We start from the raw sequence: 23,372 nt of genomic DNA on the forward strand, positions 1-23,372 counted from the left end.
ATTACCATACGGTCCATACCACATATAAGAAACATTTTGGATTCAATTTTTTTTTTTTTGAATTACAAAAGAAATTTATTAGAAAAAGAAAGCAACACAACAAGTGACCGGACAAAATACACCAGCAACAAAACACAACAAACCACTCAATTACATATTGAACCCCCTCCGATCATCCCAAGACAAAGACAAAGATCTCGACCTTTTCCGGATCCAATGGAATCCTATCACCTTTATCTTATCAACCAAATTTGTCAAGACATCCGGCTTCCCATCAAAGACCAAAGCCTTCCGAGCCTTCCATAAACACCATATTATATTAAACTAATAGCATGTAGAGCCCTTAGCCGCCTTCTTCTCCAAACCACTGTATATGTGTAGGTCCAAGATATCCTTGATACTAAAAGCAGAAATGCTCGGGATTTTATACCATTGCGAGATTACTTGCCATGTAATTTGGCCAAACCACAAGAGAGAAATAAATGATCAGCCGTGTCCTCTCCTCCGCATATCGGCTCTAATCTGTAATTTCTAGAAATCTCTAACCTGAAAAATACTGATTAACCAAAACAAATTAAGTACGTACAAGCAAATTCACAAAATTCACAGTTTGATCCGAGTTAAACCCTAAACTAAAAACAATACAAAAGTGGCGTTCAAATTGCAACTAATTATTCACACTTCTTCTCCATCATAAATTCGAAGGGATTTTCGGGAAGCATACAAATCAGATCATCATCACACGCATCCGCAACGTCTTCAAAACTTCTCAAACTTGATCTCTTCTCCATCAACTTTTCAAACACAGGTGGTGAGCAAGGCTCGGTGTCCTGAAGGTAACAACCACCAAAGAAAGGATGTTGAAGTGCCTCCATAGCCGTGGGCCGCGCATGTGGAGACCATGAAATAAGTGAACCGGTCAGATCAACCGCTTCAGAGCTTGCCATCGGTAACAATTCAGAAAACCGCACTCCAGGAAAGTCTGGAAACTCATACTTCATGTTTCTTTCCGGTTCAAGTCCTTCGAACCAGGAACTTTTCGTCGGGGCGCCTAACACATAGCAGATTCTATGGAATACGTGTGGATCGGAAGAACCTTGAAACAATGGTCGAAAGGTGAATAGCTCAAACATTATTGCGCCCATCGCCCACATATCAACAGCCGAATTGTAAGTCTCTCTCCGAATGCAGAAACACCTCAGGGGCACGATACCAACTTGTTGTAACGATATCTGTGTACGGCCCATCATCTATCTCGCATGCAGCACCAAAATCACTTATCTTAACTACATCATTGGAAACTAGAACATTTTCCGGCTTTAGGTCACGGTGCATGTAGCCATTGCGGTGCAAGCATGCAAGACCTCTAAAGATTTGAAAGCAGACGTGTCTAACCTCGGCTTCTGAGAACGGCGTTGATCGATAAACCATAAGATCGTAGAGACTGCCTTGCATGCATTCAAATACGAGGAAGATGGTGTTATCATCATTGATTAAATCCTTGAGTTTGACGATGTTTTCATGGTTGTTGAATATGAGTGCTTTCACTTCTCTTTGCATCATGATATTGTTCGATGATTCGTACTTTGTTAACAGTTTCTTGATCGCCATGGTTTAATAAGTCTGCTTATTGAAGGCCTTCCAAACAACACCGAATGAACCACTACCAAGTTTTGAGATTATTTGATACTTGTCCATAGTACTACTGCAGTACTGCCTATACGTACAAAAGTTTTAAAGATTATAATAAAGAAAGAAAGAAACGCTGCAAATAAATGATTATTACTTACGGAACAAGGAATCAACAAAGGGATTGAAGAGAACTGAAATTGATTATTGTTATATTTGTGAAGTAGTGCTTGCTTATTTATACAACTCCTTGAGGATTTTTCTCACTTGCCCATATATTTCCGTATAAAATTAATTAATTGCTCTTTAAAAGTATCTTATTCAAATATCGTAATATTTTATGTTAGTGATTATTTTTATTTTAAGCAATGATATTACCCTAGATATTTAAATTATTTGAAATTTATAAATTATATATTATAGTTATAATAATATACGTTTATCAAGGTATGCAACTGACACACCCCCATTTAATATTGATAGTTATACCCTTAAGTATTTAAAAACTAGACGGGTGTCCGCATGATGCGACGGGAAACAAATATCACAGTGATTATGTAATAATTGTGGATGTTTAAGGTTTGTTTGAAACCTTGAAAACGTTTGAATCAATCATTACTTTTGGTCAGCCGGTTTTCGAATGTTCAAACCATAGCAAACGGTTTGGTTTATGGTTTATACGAAAATTAGTCATATAAAACTAGACCAGGCGGTAAACTTATTATTGAAGTTCAATGTGTGTAACCAAACCATTGCTAACGATTCAGTTTAAAGTTTCAACAGTACAATTTCGGTTCTCAATAACAACAAATCGAACCAACGATTTGGCTGACCGCTCACGGCATAAAATAGGATCCGTTAAAACCGAATTGTGAACACCCATACGTAATATGTTGATTTTTTTTATTTGAAAAATTATAGCAATACCATACCTAAATTAAAGACAATAAAATTCTCTTTTTTATGATGCAATTTTTAATAAAAAAATATCAACGCATGAAAAAGTTATGGCCATTGGAAAATCGTTGATGGGAAGTTATTTACAATTAAAATTAAAAAGGAACATATGAGTAAATATAAAAGTACAAAGTAGTAATTATTTTCAAAATTTACAAAAGTTGAGTATAGTTGAGGGGACAATGTTGTAACTATTTCAAGACATATTTTCTAATGGACTAGTTTGTCCCTATCTTACATTCTATATATTTTTTGAAACGACCAACTAAGTAACACCGGGTACTCCGTACGCGACCCCCATTGGCTAAAGGTAGCTCGAGCCGGCCACGAGTCTGGACGGACGGAGCCCCTAGCGGTCCACCTATTGAGGGATTCCCCGGATAAAACCCGACCCCCACGCCCCCCCAAACGGCACGACAACGAGGAGCCGGTAAAACCGGGAGAGATCAGGACTTGACCTTGGCAAGCCAGGGTCATCCCTCATATCTTTCATATAAATTGGTGATAGTAAGATTTAAACCTCATATCTCTCACTAGTAAAGTGAATGCTATACCACTGTGCCACATCCAATTTTATCTTACATGGTAGATAAGGTGTACCTTAAGCATTAAAAGTTGTAAATTACTTAAAAATATGGTGTCTTAATTTGCATATGTCTCATGTATTATATATGATATAAATAAGATGTTTGAGAATGTTAGGCTTTATAAGTGTATAAGGTATAAGTTACAACTCTGTAACTTATAACTTATGCCTTAAATAAGTTATAAGGAGGTAAAATAAGGAATCCTAAACATCCCCTTAGCTCGGAAAAAGCTTGTTTCAAATCAAACGAAGTTCAAGCATAAAAATATCGTTCGTTTCTTTAAATTCAATCAAGCCGAACCGAGTATGAGCATGCATGCATTTGGTTCGGCTCAGTTCGTGAATAGTCCTGTCTCAAACAACCCTAGTTGAGATAAGTTGACGGTATTAAAAGCTAAAAATGTTTGTATACATTTTATTCGGCCTATATGCTTCGGATACAAAAAATGGCGATGTATGGGTGGTATTGAATTTTATTTATTTGCCTTTTACTCTTTTCAAGTTAACAAGTTTAATGTATATATCCGTTTTTAACATGTTATTCTGTTAATTAATTTGAAGTGCTTAAAATGAACTCATTTACAAATGTTTGTCCAAATAAACCCGTTATTATTTAAAGAATAGGTCAAGTTTGTTATTGTTATTCATAATGCAAGTAGAAGGGGATTTCAATTCATTTGATTCGCTTTCTTCACTAACATGAATGAACGATAAATATGGTTAGTTTTAGTTCGAGTAAATTCATTTGAATCTCTATATTATTCAATCAATCATATTATCCTTTTAATTTACATATTAAAACCAATAAATTATGCGAATAAAACGGATAAAAACGTAATTTAATTCATTTTCATTGAATTTCAACGAACTGAACAAACGCGCATCCTTAAGAAGTCAACTTAGGATTTAAAGGCCAGCGATATTTAAATATCAAACACACACGTAAAACAAACAAACATATATAGTAGAATCCTACTAATAGCAACCGTAACCTATTAGTAAAATCTAGAAGAGAATAAGGTGAAAACAAGCATTTTTCATTTTTTCCTTATTTGAAAAAAGTGATAAAAACGAGTATAGGGTAAATAAACCGACCCCCCCTGGACTGACTTAGATTTTGATTAAGTGGTAACAATTATGTTTTAGGTTTAGCTAAGTATGTAGGTGAACATCTAACTATACTATTAAAGCAATAGACTTTAAGTCCATATCCCCCCTTCCTATTGGTTGATTCTCATACTTTCCATGTATATCAATGCTTTCTCTAATTTTTAACTTAATAAAATAAATCAATAATATATTAAAATAAGATTCATCAATGCTATTAAAGTATTATCTTTCCTCTTTCATTTAATGTCTAATTTTTCATTTTGAATATTCTAATTAATGTAATATTTTAAAATCGTAGCTATAGTTTCGAAACCCAAATATTCAAAATTTTATTTTGAATATTTTATTATTTTTGGTTGATTTCATTCACCACCTTTGTTAATTTTTTAGATAATATATAATATATAATTTAGATAATTATTTGATATTTCATCAAGAGATTACGGATTTAATATAGAGATTACAGATAATATATATAATATAGAGAGATTACCGATTTAAAATATTATATTTAATTAAATTTATCAAATTCATAAAGTTGTAAAGGTTTGTATCATTTATGTTAAATTTAGGAAATGATGACCTATTTGATTAAGGAAATGGTTTAATTACGGAATTTGTAAATTTGAATTAATTGAATTAATTATTATATATTCTTTGAATGTAATTAATTTGTAAATTTGAATTAATTATTGTACAAATTATGGTGTAAATTTGAATTAATTAACAATCATTAAGTTTTACTATAATTAATTCATTTGACTCATTGACCCATTGACCCACTGACTTAATTACGATCATTAATTAAGTTTTAACAATTATAATACAAATCCATTGAATTATTATTGTTTAACAATAACAATTGAGTTACAAATCTATTGTTGACCAATTGACCCATTGACTTAGTATTGTAAACATTGACTTATAATTACGATTTACTAATTAACAATTGAGTTGTATATATATAACAAAATTAGTAACTTTTATTTTCACACCTTATATAAATTATATCTACCTATACTTTTATAACAGTAGATAAACACATGTTATCTTCTTATTGTTCCAACCCTATTACTTCCATATATATAACTACCTCTTCTTTGATTTTCTTCCCAATAAAATAATTCAAAAACAAATTTTAATTAATCACAACCAATTTATACAATTTATGATTACCATAATAAATAAATATTAAATTGCCAAAACAGAAAGTTTTAAATATATAAATTATGATCATTAAAAATATCTTGATTTAAGGAAATAGTTATGAGAATATCATTTAAAGAAGTTTGACCACTATTTATTTTTCCAACTATTTTACTTGGTAGTCAAATGATTTAATGGTCACATCAATTGGGATCATTTAGTTTCAATTATTCAAGGGCATATATATAACTCACCAATCATCTCTCTCAAGTAAAGTTAACCCTAATTTCAGTATGGTCGCTCAAAATCCAATTGATTCTATAGTCGTTCCACCTAGGGTATTAGGTTTGTGAATATTGTCTCTTTTGTTTGTTAATCTAACTTTTTATTTATTTATGGCTTTAATCAGTTGATTATGTTTCATGCAGGATTTTGATTCCGATCTTTCTATTCACTGTTTGATAATCATGGTAAGGTTCGATTTTTATTTGTTTATTGATGTTCTCTGTCTAAATATTGTATTTTTAAGGTTTTAGAATTTATTTACAAGGGTGTTAAAACTGTTCTTTGTGTTGATTATATTTGTTTTTTGCAAGCCTATCGTTCCCGCAAGGTACAATTTTATTCCTATTTGGTATTGTTTGTGAAATTAATGACTGAGTGCACGTTTATTGTTTGTAAAATTAATGATTGAGTGCAAGTTTACTCAACCATGCTAAAAGTATCAAAATCTCTACCAAAATACTTTGATAGTATTGACCAAAATGAACATGTTTAGACAAAATGCTCTATTTTGATGTATTTACATAGTTTGACCTTGAGAAATCAAACATTCATAAAACAATTCAATTTATTTATTATTAAATTTTAAAAGTAAAAATTCAATGTGCAATAAAATGGAATTTAGTTATTTTATAAATATGAAAATGTATACACACAGAGTAAGCTAAATAGTTTGTTGAGAACTAAAATAATATGAAACGTTGATAAAGTTTTATCAGTGTAAGTTTTATTATTATGAACAAAACCATTTATTAGTTCATTTAATCATTGTTATTTATTTTAGTTATTTTTGCAATCGTATATAATTTAGGACTTGTAATTATGGCTGCAGTGGGAAGTTCTAGCCCATATATAAAGGTAATAGGTTTACAACATTCTCATATATCTAAAATTTAATTTCAATAATAAATTGTATTATGTTGACCAATAATTATTGATTTAACAATAGTTATACTTTCTATTTATGCGAAACTCTTTGAATTTAAGTTTTTGCATTTAATTTTGACCAATAATTATATTTTAAATGAAACTTTAATTATATAATATTTTCTTTTATAAAAAAATTAGACTTTCTATATACGTGAATATGTAAATTTGTTTAAATTTAAGTCTTTTCGAATCATTTTGAAGCTGTTAATATGTTTTTTTCATACATATTAGTCAACTTCATTTTCATATTGTTTTGTTTTGGATTATCATTTATTCATATTCTTAAATGTCAAAAAGAAACCATCACCTCATGATACAAAACTTAAAATTAATGGTTAATATTCAAGTTTTACATTCTCTATTGTTTACTAAAACAATTGCATGACATACTCTACATTGTTATATTCAAAATGCTTACTTTCAGGATGCATGTTTGACCTTTCTTAAAATGATTTTAGAAATAGTTATTTTTTTGAAAATTAGACTCTTTACCTTTCTATAATTCTTAACACAAACTTGTTACCATTTTTTATTCAAACAATTTTCTAAACAATTAATGCGATTTCCTTATTTATCAAAATCAAATATTTATTTTGTATTAATTATATTTAATTAGGTTTTGACGTTTCCTTAAAATAGGTATTCAAGTTGTTATTCTTAATTCATATTTATTTTAAGATAAGTAGTTAGGGAGTAACATTTATTCACTTTTAATTTTCCTCTTTAAATAATTACTTTGAAAATTTTGTCATGTAAATAATGTTTGTTTGCTTTGTTTATTCTTGCAGGTTATGGTATGGGTTGTTACGTATAGACATCGTTAATTTTCCTGTTAATATGTTTTTTCATACATGTTAGTCAACTTCATTTTCATATTGTTTTGTTTTGGATTATCATTTATTCATATTCTTAAATTTCAAAAAGAAACCATCACCTCATGATACAAAACCTAAAATTAATGGTTAATATTCAAGTTTTACATTCTCTATTGTTTACTAAAACAATTGCAAAACATACTCTACATTGTTATATTCAAAATGCTTACATTCAAGATGCATGTTTGATCTTTCTTAAAATGATTTTAGAAAAAGTTATTTTTTTGAAAATTAGACTCTTTACCTTTCTATAATTCTTAACACAAACTTGTTACCATTTTTTATTCAAACAATTTTCTAAACAATTAATGCGATTTCCTTATTTATCAAAATCAAATATTTATTTTGTATTAATTATATTTAATTAGGTTTTGACGTTTCCATAAAATAGGTATTCAAGTTTTTATTCTTAATTCATATTTATTTTAAGATAAGTAGTTAGTGAGTAACATTTATTCATTTTTAATTTTCCTCTTTAAATTACTTTGAAAATTTTGTCAAGTAAATAATGTTTGTTTGCTTTGTTTATTCTTGCAGGTTACGGTATGGGTTGTTACGTATAGACATCGTTTTTATATTCAATTCAGTATTGTATTCTAATATATAACGGTGAATTTTAGTAATGATTGGTAAATCGTACATGTAAACAAATTTGAATTCTTACTCTTTTAGTTTATTGAGTGATCATAACAAAAACATAAAAATGATGGCTTGTCAATTCTTTTATTTCGTCAGAGACATTGGTTCAATGTTTACTTTAGTTTAGCTTGGTCTATGTTTGAAACGTTAATAATTTTACGAACACTTGAACTGATCATGTTTATGGTTAGGATGCATCGCGCAATTCATGACATAACTTTTCTACTATGGTAAAAAAATTATTCTGACCGATTTATGTAAAACAATCCGTTACATTTCTTCAAATATAAATATGTGTGTGTTTGTGTTTAATTAACGATATTTATACTTTCGCCCGTGTAGTACACAGATTAATAACCTATATGCTATTAAACCAATAGAGTTTATTGACACATGACATCTTCTTATTGGTTCAACCATATTACTTCCATATATAACAACCACTTTTTAAAATTTATTTCCAATTGTATAATTCAAAAACAAATTCAATTAATTAGGAACTCATCTACTTAGACTATTAACACATTTCTATTGGTTCAATTGACTATTTTCCAAAATTATCATTCATCCATAGAATTTCTATCTATTATAATAAATCAAAAAAAATTACAATGTTGAAAGTGATATAAACTCTCTTCACCCGTTTCAATTGGAAGAGCAATTTCAAAATTAATTTACACAAAACCTTAACTACTTCTTCTCTATTTCGTCTAATACACTCCGTCGTCTTCCACCATTCAATCATCATAGAGTTTCTACAATTAATGTTATATATATTCATTCTTTTTCTATTTTGATTGGATGTGAAATCTCACCCATATTTCAGGTATTATCATATCTAAACGATATACATTTATTCTATTGTTGGATAATCAATATCTTCATCGATTTGTGTTTAATCCACAGTGGGTTTAAAATAATTTAGAGTTATAATATGGAGAAGTTGGATATTTCTACAAGTTTGATTTAGTGCTCTAAAATGGACTGCCGGTTTTAAATGATTTAGGGTCTAGGATTTAATCGACTAATTGTGATTGGCGTCTTCCCTATGAAATTGTTACAAGTTAGATATTTTTCCATATAAAATGAATATTTTTAATCTATATAGTGAAATTGCAACTTGGAATCTAACATTACTGGATTAATTGAATTTGATTTCTTTTAATATATATATAAATTGTATTTTTTTTCTAAAATCTGTAGTTTCAACACTTCATACCACTTGGGTAGTTTTTATTTTTTATTTTTTGCAGGATAACAGAATCTGTAACTTGAGTTGGTTTATATGTGAAGGCATATAGGATTTTTTTTTGCTAACAATGTAACTTGCAAGTTCACATCGCATATTCAATTTCACATCATTGAAGATATTTTTTATGCATTATGGGTGTCAATTTACCTAATGTCTTGATCTCCTATAATTTATTCAACAAGTTTGTAACATATCATTTTTTATTATCTTAATACTTGTTTGTATTAGTAAAAGCCAATTTTGCAGGCCACGGTAACTGGTGCAAGTAGTTAAGCGGAAGCAACAAAGATTTCACCAGGTACAATGCATATTTTTTTTAAGATAAGGTATCGAAATCAAGTTGTAAGTCCTTAGGTTTCTATTTAGTTTTGGTGGATTATAATGAAATGACAAAGTTACATTACATCAAATGGGTCTAAAGTAAGGCTGACAAAACGGGAGGGTCAGTTGAGGGTGGACGATGGGTTAAGATGAGTTTGGGTCAACTGATTCTAGGGTTCAGTGGTGGTTTTGGTTTTTTCACATTCTAGAAAAAAAATTGAATTCGATTCAGCATTTGAATACGTTTGTTTAAATGGATTATGGTTTCGTGTTTCTTAGTTGCTTGGTTTGATGGTGAAACGTTTGTTTATTTCTCTCTTGATATTATTATTTAAACTTAAATTATATTATTAGTGTCTGACCTTTTCCCTTTAATAATATATATTCATTATAAGGGTGACGTCAAGGGATTTGTAAATAGCCAGGAAGGATTGTCTAGGTAATACATGATGAACCTAACCATGAAATTATTTTTAGTGCACTTTGAGGCTAACAATGGAAAAAGTTATAAAGAATTGTTCATCAGAATGTACGTATTTGTTTGATTTCATATATCTAAATATTGTATCATTTTTTGCAGGAGTCATATGAGTTTCTCAAAAGATCATTTGACTAAGTTTCTCAAACGATCATTAGAAGCAGCCATTGGTTCAATTAAAACTATTGCAACCAGCCATTTTTGGCAGGTTGAGTTTTGGCGTGCTTTTGTTTATGTAATTAAACCAATAATTATATATGTTTCTTTTTTTTTCTTTTGCGTATACTTTAATTTAATTAACTATTTAATATAATTTGATTTAATAAATTTCCGTTGTATTAATTTTCTAATTTAATTTGATTTGATTTGTTTTTTCTAAATTTTGAAATAAGTTTCCCTATTTTTCTTGCTCAAAATATATTATGTTGACTTAATAATTAAAATTTAGAAAATTAAATTATCATATTATTATGAGTAACAAGGTAGCTCATTATGATCATAAATATTAGATAATTAATTAAGCACAATCACATTTTATTAGCGTTTTAATTTTAATTGTTGTTTCTTAATTTTGAGTTGAGTTTCTTAATTTTTTTTAATCACAATTTATTACGTTGACTTAGTAATTCAAATCTCGGAAGTTTGAAATTTGTTAACTCCTAAATTTGAGTTATATGTTTAATGACATGTTTTTCCAAACATTAATTTTCTCAATGCGAATTCTTTTTACAAACATTCTTTTTCTTTGTTTTGAAAGTCAAATATACGGGTCATAATTTATTTTTGACTCATCACCAGTGTATACGCGACCCTCTGATTTTTATTATATTCTTATTATAATCGACTGTTGGCGCAGACGAACATATTTACGCGAGCTATGTGGATTCAATGTAGTGGTTGGAAAGTACAAATGCGTTGGAGACTTGAAGATAATTGTTGATAAATTTAGTTCCAAGGTAAGTATTATCTATCCAATTGATAAGTCAAACATTGATGTTAAAGTCATATTTTGTTACTTTAAAAATTTAAACAAAAAAAAATGCCTAATATATATGCTCTTACAATATGAAACTTTTCATTTAATGGTGATACCATATATTCCTCACTTACAATAGTTTTGTTACAAATTACTTTTCTATTTTTTGGGAGTTTAGTTTTATAAACTAATAACTAAATTTAATACGGGCAAGGTCGTTTCAAAAGACTTTTTGATTTAAAAATAGTTAACTTATATATAGTTTATAAAGAAATATATATTTCAGAAATATTGTGTATAGCATATGTTGTGGTTTTAAATTACATGTGTTTGTTATACGATTTTTTTTATTTCCACCCGTGTCGTACACGGGTTAATAACCTAGTAACCTTATAAATGTTTACATCGAAAATGGTAGGACAAAATCGAGTACCTACTTCATAACACCACAAAGACCCTATGTAAATATTAATTACTTTAGGCTTGAAAAGTAATTTTTAAAATTTGATCATAGTTGACATAGATATATATAGTTAGTTATCCCGAAAATAATTAGCTTAAAACTAGCAAATCATGATGGGCTAAAACAAATCCTTAAAAAACATGCGATGTATCTTAAATCCTAAATTATAGGATTAACGTTAACTCATGATACATACATACATCCACCCTCCAAACATTTCCATTTCTCCCTCTAATCAAGGATATAGGGAGAAGTAACAAACAAACACGCCATGGCTGCAAGTAAGATCGTCATATCCATTATATCCTTACTCTTGGTGGTCGGTTGCGTCCTTGGTGTCGTTCTGTTAATCGTCAATAGCGAGAAGTCTGATGAAAGCATCAGCACGAGCACGAAAACAGCCGAAAGCATATGCAAACCAACCGAGTACAAAGAGGCTTGCAACAAGGCGGTGGCAGAGGTGGCCAAAAACTCCTCCGCCACCCATGAGGACTACATCTTGGCCACCATTCGTGCCACCGCGGATGAGTTGCAAAAGTCCCTTGAAAAGGCCAAGGCCCATAAGAAAGATTTGGGTGATGATAAAAAGGAATCCCATGGTGATATGGAGACTTGTGAGAAAATGATTGGGTATGCATCAGATGAGCTCCAACAGGTTCTTAAAGTTGTCTCCGAGACCGCGGTCTCGTTAGCCGAACAGATTGACCCTATTTTGGTCTGGTTGACCGCCATCCGGTCGTACCAGACGACATGTGTGGAAGAGATTCAAGACGAGAAACTGAAAAAAGACATGCAACAAGGGTTGGAAACTTCTAATGAGCTAACATTCAATGCACAAAAGATTGTGTATAATGTGCTTGATATCCTTAAGGATATCGGAGTCGATATGGGTGATTTAAATATCTCGCTCCCACCTACCGGACAACGCAGGCTATTGTATGAGCTCGATGAGATGAACAACTACGGTTTCCCGTCGTGGGTACCGAGCGTTGACCGTAAGCTTCTAGGAGCCAAAAAGGGTGGTGGTGGCAAGAAAGGAGGAGGAAAAGCGAAAGGCCAAGGATTGTTTAGAACTCCACCACCGCCACCTCTCCCGCCAAACCCCGTACCCAACGCCATCACGGCTCAAGACGGTAGCGGAAAGTTTAAAAGCATCAAACAAGCTTTAGCGGCGTACCCTGCAAATCATCAAGGACGATACATAATTCATATAAAAGCCGGAACATACAACGAAGGACAAATCATCATCGACAAAAAACAAAACAATGTGTATATGTATGGTGATGGCCGAGATAAGACTATTATAACCGGGTCGTTAAACTTTGCAATCGCGAAAATAGGAACGTCACAAACCGCAACCGTCATTGCTCTCAGAGAACGATTTATGGCTAAGGGAATAGGGTTCAGAAACACGATCGGGCCGGCGGGTCATCAAGCAGTTGCGTTCCGGTCACAGTCTCCGCACACGGTTATGATGGATTGCAGTTTCGAGGGTTACCAGGACACATTATACTACCACGCACACGAACAGTTTTACAAGAATTGCCTCATCTCAGGAACTGTGGACTTTATATTCGGGCCGGGCTTTTATCCAGGACTCGGATATCCTTGTTAGAAAACCCGAATAGAATCAAGCGAACATGGTGACAGCCGACGGAAGGATGAAAATGGAAGAAACCGGAGGGGTGGTGCTTCATAATTGCAAGATCATGGCGGCACCAGAGTTGGCTCCGGTGAAGGCGCAATTCCCAACCTACCTAGGACGCCCGTGGAAACCAGCAGCGACGTCAGTGATAATGATGTGTGATATTGGAGATTTGATCAAGCCAGAAGGGTGGACCACATGGGAATCGCCGGAAGGGAAGAACAATCACTTGTCGTGTATGTTTAGAGTATGGAAACAGGCGTCCGGGTGCCAACATGGTAGGTAGGGTCAAATGGTCGGGTTTTAAGCCGATCACAAATGAGAAAGATGCACTTGGTTTTACAGCCGGCACGTTCTTATTGGGAGGAACTTGGTTACCTCAATCCGGTGTACCGGCTAGACTCGGGTTATGATTCATTAGTCTTCTTCCATGCATGTAACATCAGTGTAAAAAGTACAAATGTAACCAAATCCATGTGTCAAAGGTTAGTGTTGTAATTTGTAATAGTTTGGTGTACCCCTAAGTTATTTACTTAAAGAAGACCATTTTCCGGGGTTTAATTTTTTAGAGACGTTCTGTATTGATCGCGTCCTGATAAACATAATCAATGTCACTATACCTATACACAAGCTAGTTTAAGTTTAACTTTCCTTATAAGTAAAAAGATGCTTCAATTACAAGAGGAACCAACATAATATGCATAGATAGAAATGACTCGAGGCCAAAGGCTTACACTGACTCGCAGGGCCGGCTCTGAAAAGACGAAAAAATTTTTGGGCCAAAGTTGAAAATTTTTTAGGCCTAAAGTAAAAGAAACATTTTTTTTTTTGTTTAAACAATTTCATTTTAAGTGAGTTTACTTGCTACTTAGTTATGATTTGAGTTGTGTAAAAAACTTGTGTATAAAAAGACCCAATTACAAATTTTGTCCTTTAAAAAAAGCCAAATTACGGTTCGTGTCCTTTCCTTGCAGGCGGTGTCCTTTAAACTTTTTTTTTCTACACGTTATGTCCTTTACGCTAACTGGGTTAGAAAAAGTCAGTTAAATGCCCTCACGTGAGACGCATGTGAGGGCATTTTTGTCTTTTTGCCTACCCTTCTTCTTCTTCTTCTTCTTCTTCTTCTGTATCTATTAACACACACACACATTTCATCACCATACCTCCCACTCTTCTTCTCCATCACCTTAATCGATGCCTCCACCATCGCCGGTTCTACTATCGCATGGTTTTAACATACAAACCCTAATCGATTTCGATTCTACTGATGCCGGGTTACAACTGTATTTGTCCCCCGTACCGTCATCTTGCACCTCTAGCCACCACTGTTATCTTGCCTGGCTATTATCGCCTATTTTCCATCTGATCTACTGTTGCCGGGTATCTTTGGGAAACCCTAGGCGGCGGTGTGACGGTGGCAGTAGTCCGATTGTGGTTCTGATTTCGATTGTTGCGGTTACAAGACGGTTGTGATTTTAGGGTTTTCTTCTTTCTTTCTTTTTTCCAGGTCAAAACAGGTTTCAGGTTGAAATTGAATCGGAGGGTTTCTTGACGGATTCGGAGCGATTAAGGGTGGAATTAGGTGAGGGTTTTAGTGGGTAATCGATGGCTGAGGTTGAATTGATGGTGTAAGATCGGTTGTAGATTGAGGGTTGTTGTTTGTGGTGATCGGAACCGATCATTTTTAGGGTTTTCGATTGAATTGAAATGAATTTGGATTGGGATGATGATGGTTTGATTTTGTGGGTGAGATTGAAGGTGATGGTGGCGGCGGTAGGTGGTGGGTAGTGGTGGCAGTCGGCAACAAGCCGCGGCGGTAGCGACCTAGACCAAAGCTCACAGATTCATCGATTTTTTTTGGTTGATGAAATCCTTTAGATGGTGGTCGATGTTGTGGTGGTGATAGATTGGATGACGATGATGAAGATGATGTGGAGCAATGGTGGGGATGGGTGGATGAACAAGGTAGGTGATATAGGTGTGTGTTTTCCAGCGGCCAGTTTCATCAATCCGGCCATGGTTATGGAGGTTGCAGCTAGAGTAGAGAGAGAATAGAGATGGAGATTGAATGTCCGGTGGTGTGGGTGGTCGCCGGATGCTGTGATGGCGGTGGACCTGGTGGTGGCCAGAGAGAGAGAAAGAAGTGTGAGAGAGAGTGAAGATGGCGGTGGCTGCCGGAGTGTAACAGGGGGAGAGGGAGAGAGAGGAGAGAGAGAGAGTTTATATCAATGTGTTAATAGATACAGAAGAAGAAGAAGAAGAAGGGTAGGCAAAAAGACAAAAATGCCCTCACATGCGTCTCACGTGAGGGCATTTAACTGACTTTTTCTAACCCAGTTAGCGTAAAGGACAAAACTTGTAGGAAAAAAAAGTTTAAAGTACACCGCCTGCAAGGAAACTTAGAAAAGGACACGAACCGGTTTTTGGCTATTTTTAAAGGACAAAATTTGTAATTCTGTCGTATAAAAATAAACATAAAAATATCTCAACTAAGACTAGATAGAACTCACAACATCTTAGTTAGATGTCATGCCTTTTTGTCACTAGACCAAGCTAGTGGTTATGAAATTATGTTGAAACATTGATTATACATATTTTTTTTTATGAAAATACATAAAAAAAAAATTCTAATTTTTTTTCGGGCCTAGCGGTATGTCGGGCCTGTGGCCATCGACTACCCGGCCACACCCTTAGGCCGGCCATGCTGACTCGAGGCCAAAGGCTTACAACCGCTTCTCATTGGCGACCACCCTATCATGAAAGTATCAATCAATCCAAGAACCAAATGACGCACGTGGCATACAAAAATTAGTTAACTTTTCTTTGTGTTTCAGAAATATAATCTTCATGCTTTAAAAGAAAGGATAGGGGGGCAACCACCTTATAAATGCGCGAGGAAACATCGACACCTTAGCTTTGAAAAGCAAAAGATATAGCCCGTAACACGGAAGGTGAAACAAAGCAATGCCCAAATACCTAAAGGTTGTATAAAGTCTATTAAGCTATGAAATATAGCAAACAATATCCAGAATAAAAATCATTAGATGCAAGTATGCAGCATACCACGCGGGAGCCCATGGAGTGGCAAGATCAAGGAAAGGATAAGGCCACCTGAAATCGCCATATTATTATTTTATAAACGAAAACATAAACGGGCTCTTGTTAGCACGGGAAGTGAAACTCACCATGAAAAGCAACACACATGCATAATCCACTGGAAGACTATATAGACTGAGCTCCATAAGACAAAGTATGTTAACCCGTGCCAAGAAAAATGCTGCACATGAAACGGAAATGGGCAATAACAGAACGAAAAAACAATAATATTGGAATGAAATGAAAATAAAAGGTTCACGAAACCGATTACTTACTAAACTGTTGAGAGCAGAATCTATGATGAGAAAAACAGCATTAAAGAAATGCATGCAACCAATCAACTGCCATAACCATTAGAAATTAATCTCAGATATTAACATAAAACGAAACATACATCAATAATTAGCCATCATTGAAAAGTGAAAACTAACCAAGGTAAGCTTGAAATTATCACCAGTTTGAAACGGGAGTAACAAGCACCAAAATACAATGTCAGTAAGCAGAACCGCACCTGCACAAGTCTGATGTCATACACTAAGTATCAGCTTCAACAGTTAACAAATAAGAACCGCGCTCAGTTAAATGAATGTGATGTGAAGAATACCTGATAAATATTCTGCATAAGATTTCCCCAAAATCCAGCTTCTTGGTTAAATTGCATTTGCAGCTTAATGGAAGCCTCGTTATCTTTCGCCATGGAATCTTCAACCGGGATGGAATCTTTTTTCAAAAACTTATCTTTCTCTTCATTTGGAATTGAAAGAGAATGATCATTATAGAGCATCCAGCAGCCATGAGCAGATATGACAGTCCCGAGCTACATAAAATAAGCAATAACAAAAAAACTGGTATAGATTAGCTAAATAAACAGCATGCCCATTCATAATTTGCACAAAGATGCAGTATAAAAAATATAACTCTAAATATTTCAATTTGAAACAGATTGATTTGAACAAGTTTTTATATAATTGGCATCTTGTTTGGTAAGCCAATCAGCTAATCAAGTTTTTTCTGATTCCTAAAGGCAAGCATTGTAATTGAGGTATCTTCTTAACTGCTTAAATTTGAATTCAATATCCCTAACCTTACTAGGGGTGTAAGCGAGCCGAGCTGAGCGCAAGCTCGGCTTGTTTTGACTTACGAGTTCATTTTGAGCTCTTTTTCACCAAAGCCCAAGCTCGGCTCATGAGTCGGTTTTTCAAGCTTGGGCTCGGCTCATTTATCATTTATTAATTAATTTATATACCTATTTTATTATTTTGTAACATTTGAGAAAAACCTTAAACGAGCTCGGCTTGTTTAGACTTACAAGAGCTCAAGCTAGTTTGATTTCGAGCTCGACTCGTGAGTCAGTTTTTCATGCTTGGGCCCGGATTGTGAATTATCTATTAACTAACTTACATACATTTTTAATTATTTTTATAATTTTGAGAAAAGCAACAAGCCAAAGCTGTGCAGTGTGAAATTAATACACAAGAAAAGGGTAAAACTTAATAATAAACAAGGCTCGTTAGCACTCAACGAGCCTAAATAACTGAACGATTTTCAATTAAGGCTCTGGCATCTGATCTCAAGTAGCTGGCAAGCTCGTTTGCACCCGAAAAAGTAACCTAATATCTAGAACTCCAATTATAAACATTACAAACTCAAATTCAGTGATCAGATTGACTTACTGCAAAGTAGATCGTGACCAGTAAGAAAGTCCACCTGCAAATTCAATTATAAAAATCAGTACACAACTAATTACAAAACTGAAATTAAAATGAAAATTGAATAGCATGCTGACTGTGTATAGAAAAAGAATACGAAGAAGCCGAATTGAGTAACGGTCTGATACAACAAATAGGCCATGGAAACGAAGGCGAATATTCGGTAAATAAGAAGCCAGATTGGATGGAGGTTCTTCCAGTACGGCATCCATAGATGATGATAATTAATGGTAGGTGTGTTGTTGTTTTTGGTGGTGGTGATGAGTCGGATGGAGATGATGGCGGGAATGAGGAAGATGAGAGCACAGATGAGTACTTGCCATTGGAGCCAGTATTCTAAACCGAAGCCTCCGGTAGCCATGGCCGGCTGTGAGGTGGTGACGGTGGAGAAAGTACAGGCTGTGTTTGTGAAGGACACGTCACGGTAAATTAAGTTATGGCTTGTTCTAGAGTCAACTATTGTTGGAAGTTAGTGTTTGGTTGGTTAAATTTAGTGAAGTTTAACTAGGGTACGGAAGAACATGTCATTACAAATAATAAATTTAAACATACGGTTAAATTTTCATAATATTTGTTCATAGTTTGTTACAAAACTATTATAAAATTACATTGTCTATAGATTCAAACTTCAAAATTACAATAACTTAAATTAAACCGTACCACCAAAAGACATTAACAAAAACACTAAACATGTTCTTTGATATTAAAACATCATCAAAGTCTTCAAAATTTATACCAACACAACCTCCAATTTCCTAAACACCTGAAAATTTTTAAAAACAAAACAATATTCCATTAAAATAAACTTAACATAACAAAATGTTTAATAATTAATAACATCTAAGCATTACAAAGTTGTTATGTACAAAATACAAAGCTAAAGTTCATAAATATCATTGTTAGTAAGTCTAAAAAGATGTTGTCAATATACTTCTTTTATTAAATCTATCAACAATATATAATCTAAAGTATTAATATATTACCATCTACTTTATCATCGGACAACAAACTTTCGGGATAACAATCATAATCACTTTCATAGTTGCCACATTGGGCTAATCATTTAACCTTAAAACAAACCTCGCTTTCCAACTCAAGATGTGCAATTTATTTTCTATGATTAGATATCTTCAACATATCTAACATGACACGCAGGTGGAATAACATGTCACTAAACAGATTACACTTAAACATAAATTCAGAGAAAAATAATATCTTTAGCTATTAAAAGTTGATAGATTTAAATTGTCACCAAACACATAACCATATAAACAAAAGGTTAATATATATACATTGTCTTAATATTATACTCCGTAACTTCCAAAACAAAACAACAATTAACTAATAATGTTCTTTTCTACTAAACCATCATCAACATCTTGAAAACTTCAACCAACACAAAATCACTTTTCCTAACACACCTGAAAATTGTTAAAAAACAATAGCAGATTATATACACTATAAACCAAACAAAACAACCTGTATAAGAATTACTAACATATAAACATTAATAAAGCTGTTATATGTAACCGATAAATCTTAACTTCCAAAATACAGTATAGTTATTAGAAAGTGTAAAGAGGTGTTTAACATCTACTCCTTGTATTAAATCTAAGAACAATATGAAAAGAGTTATATTTTACCTTAATGTTCGTCATCAGACTCAAAATTGTCTGGAAAATCTTCATAATCACTCTCATAGTTAGAACATTCTTTTAACCATTTGACCTTCGACTAACCTCAGCTTCCAACTCAAGATGCGCAAGTTCTTTTCTTGCATTCGCTAACTTTAACAGGTCAAGCTCTCTCAACATCACCAAATCATCACACGACAGTAGTTGTTTCGACTTAAAATTCTTATACTCTCTATTCTCAAACCAGATAACAACCTTGTTTTGATAATAGTAAAAGAACCACTCACTTACATGTTCATAAGGTAAATCCTCTTGATAAAGATCATGAAGGAAATCATGTAAAACATTTATTAGATTTCTTTCTTGTTGACATGGCAAATTCTTCCTAAGACCAATCTGATGTATTTGATGTTTCAACTGGTTATCGAACAACATGACTAATTCAATATTATCTTTTTCTATCGTTACTAAATCGCTAAATACAAATTGATACTTACTGAATACTTTCCAAAACTTTACAAAACCTCCAGTTCATAATCGTAGCCATTATCGGAGTTTAGTTATCTTGACAAAGTTAGGATTTTTAAAGAAGAAGAAGAAGAAGATGATGATTAAAATGGAAAATTATAAAATAGATATAAGAAGTGACAGCTTGATTTTTCCAAGAAACTTAAGATTTAAATCTATCTAGTAATTATAATGTATAGTTAGCCTATAGTTCATAATATTTAATTAGATAGTATGATATATATCTTAAATATTTAAATTAAAAAGTAAATATAAAAAGGTTATAGTAAATTAAAGTATGTTTCGATTATAAAACATATTTGTTTCACCTTAAAAGATTACTTGCATGGCATATTAAAAATTAATAGATTATATATAGACCAAACAAACAAACGGATTACATTAACAACATTTCCAAAATAACCATATATTAACTCAAATTAAGTTTATACATAAATACAGATTTCAAAAATCAAATGTAACATTAATATAGGTAAATAAAGTACCAGTTTACACAATGGTTGACATTAGATAAGCAAGAAATCTATATCAACAACCATACAATATCATAAATATATAACCATATGAACATTAAGGTGGCCCAAATAAAAAAGTAGAAGCAGTAAATAACATTGTCTAGATAATAAGTTAATAGAGACACAAACTTGAATGTCTTATCAAAAACATTAAAACATTATATATTAACATGAATTCAGAACGATTATCTTGAAAATTTTCCTCCATGTAAATCATCCGCCCATACCACCTGAAAATAGAAACAAACAATGGAAAGTCTTTATTTATAAAACATTCTTATAAATGTAAACTTATATCACAATGAATGTATGATAATTAATAATATCAACCTAAGTTTGTTAAAGTATATAAGACCACTTGTTAATGTAGCACAACCTAAATATAAACATATAAAGAATATTCAAAAATAATATATAAACATATGCAAGTTTTGTTTACCAAGTTGAGTCTTGAACACAATATGAGCCAAAAAAACCTATTTCAAATAAACATAAACAAACAAAACAAAGTCAAAAATAAAGTGAATCTTTGGACTAATCAAATAAATAAATAACATATTTCATGTGTGTTACCTTAAACTTACGAATCAGAATCCAAATAGCTTTCAATATCATCAAATTCTGATTCATAGGTTTGACACTCTAACAACCATTTAACCTTCCTCACCGACCTCAATCTCCAAATTCAAATGTGCCTTTTGTTTCCTCACATTAGAAAGCTTCAACTCATCCAAATCTCTTAAAAGATAAAGATCAGTGGATTGCAATATTGATTTAGGTTGAAGAGTTACTTTGTTGCCCATTCACATACTTTATGACAACATTATTTTGCAAGGGATAATAAAACCACTCACTGACATTAACCATCGGAAGTAGTTGTAGTTCATGTTGTTGAATATTTTGATGAATAACATTCATTAGAGCTTTCTCTTCATCGGTTAGAACTTGTTTTTGAGTACCGATGTTATGTATTTGGTACTTAAACAGAGTGCTAAAAGACATAACAGACTCAACAGAATCCTTGTGGATTATTGAGAGATCGCTAAGAAGAAAGTGATAGTTATTAAAATCGGATGAAAATTTCAGTTAACAATTGTACCCATGGTTGAAGAGATTGAATACAAGATAGGTATTGATGGAAGAAGTTATGATGTGTATGTTGATATTGAAAACTGAATTTTGTTAATGATAATGGAGAATGGCGGTTTACAACAATCAATGAAACTCATCATTTACCCTATAAGTTTTAAACTATTTATGAACATTAAACCTATTTTTGTTTTTACTTTTTAATATAGTCAATTGATAAGTTATATAATGCATAGGAAACATATGAGTAGATAAAATCAACTATAATATATTAGGATATAACTAAAAGGTTTGAAATATAAATTTGTTTTAGATTAAATGTATACAAGAAAATAAAATTAAACTAATATGCACTTAACTTGTTTTCACACTCAGACCTAAAACAACTAAACATTAATTTAATAAAATTAAATAAATACATAAATATAACCAAACAACCAAAGAAGAATAAATTGTTCAAAACAACCAACATTCAAGAATAGTCGTTAAAAAACAAAGAGAAAAACCAAACATAAAATATCCAAATATCTCAAAAAGGCTTAAAATAACTGTAAAACCGAAAAAAATGAAATTGTTCACTTAGAATCCTTCTCCACTTTAGGAGTTAAAAGTGTTGCACCTTCGCATGATTCACTGGTGGTCCCCATCTCTTCGATAGTCTTAGATTTCAACTTAGTGGCCGACATGCTAGCATCGTCGTCTACTTCAAAAACTTCCACAAGTTTTCTCTTAAGTTTATCGTCAGAAGACGTTGACATTCCTTTTGTATCGGTTGCCACATCCTGAGCATCAACATTTGAACTTGGAGTTTGATTATCTCCAATATCAGAAAGCTGTTATTAAAAATTAAGAGCCAATACACAATCATGTTACACATCTTTCTGTTAACTATATTTATAAGTTTGAATTATTATATTAAACAAAATATTCATACCTTAATAGAAACAGAACCTGATGACCGGAATTCAGAAATAGATGCTCCCAATGTAACAGAATTAGAATCTGATTGCTGATAAGACAAAAATGGAAAATCGACATATGTTAGTTGAAATAATTATAAAATTAAATTTAGTAATAAAATAATATTCAGATTATATTATTACCAAACGACCATTCTGCCTTTTCTGTAATTCCGTGATAATATTATTGTCATCAGTAAGCTTGTTTATACCATAGTCCTCGACATTGTTTCTGAAGTTGAAATATGCCACATCGACCTTAAAAACGAATATCTTTTCCAAAAGACAATCCAATTCAGCAGGGAATCCACCATTTTCAACCTTATTCTGTAATAAAATTAGATGACAACGAAACAAATAAATATTAATGATTGTTAAACTTACCATCTCTTATATAGATGACAATTTATAAATAATAAATTATTTGAATCGAAAACAAACCTCATTTTGAGAATCAATCAATTCTTTTGCTGTTTTGTTAGTCATCATTTTAGCATCTCTATCAAACAGAGTCAAAGACACTTACTCCAGTGGAATCCTGCACCCTTATCTT

The 23,372-nt window shown here is 32.3% G+C and overlaps 1 protein-coding gene and 2 pseudogenes across 2 annotated transcripts; 1 reads left to right on the forward strand and 2 right to left on the reverse strand.

The window, feature by feature from the left end:
* Positions 1-671: 671 nt before the first annotated feature.
* LOC143572747 (cyclin-dependent kinase F-4 pseudogene) lies at positions 672-1,698 on the reverse strand (annotated as a pseudogene).
* Positions 1,699-11,915: 10,217 nt separating this feature from the next.
* LOC143572748 (pectinesterase pseudogene) lies at positions 11,916-13,814 on the forward strand (annotated as a pseudogene).
* Positions 13,815-15,994: 2,180 nt separating this feature from the next.
* Positions 15,995-18,511, reverse strand: LOC143572741 (uncharacterized). Of its 2 annotated transcripts, XM_077057816.1 has the most exons (9): positions 18,172-18,511; positions 18,059-18,092; positions 16,990-17,202; positions 16,817-16,906; positions 16,661-16,726; positions 16,475-16,566; positions 16,353-16,400; positions 16,170-16,265; positions 15,995-16,040 (listed from the first exon to the last, which is right to left on the reverse strand). In XM_077057816.1, exons 1-9 carry the CDS (start codon positions 18,453-18,455, stop codon positions 16,013-16,015), a joined length of 951 nt encoding a protein of 316 aa, XP_076913931.1. In that variant the 5' UTR covers positions 18,456-18,511; the 3' UTR covers positions 15,995-16,012. The 2 variants fall into 2 exon arrangements, with proteins under 2 accessions (XP_076913931.1, XP_076913930.1); XM_077057815.1 differs by lacking the exons at positions 15,995-16,040; positions 18,059-18,092 and having other exon boundaries at positions 16,095-16,265; positions 18,138-18,511.
* Positions 18,512-23,372: the final 4,861 nt, after the last annotated feature.

This window comes from Bidens hawaiensis, unplaced genomic scaffold (assembly GCF_021521415.1).
Source record: "Bidens hawaiensis isolate Kalapana, Puna unplaced genomic scaffold, B.hawaiensis_p1.1 tig00026004_1, whole genome shotgun sequence".
Lineage (NCBI taxonomy): Eukaryota > Viridiplantae > Streptophyta > Magnoliopsida > Asterales > Asteraceae > Bidens > Bidens hawaiensis.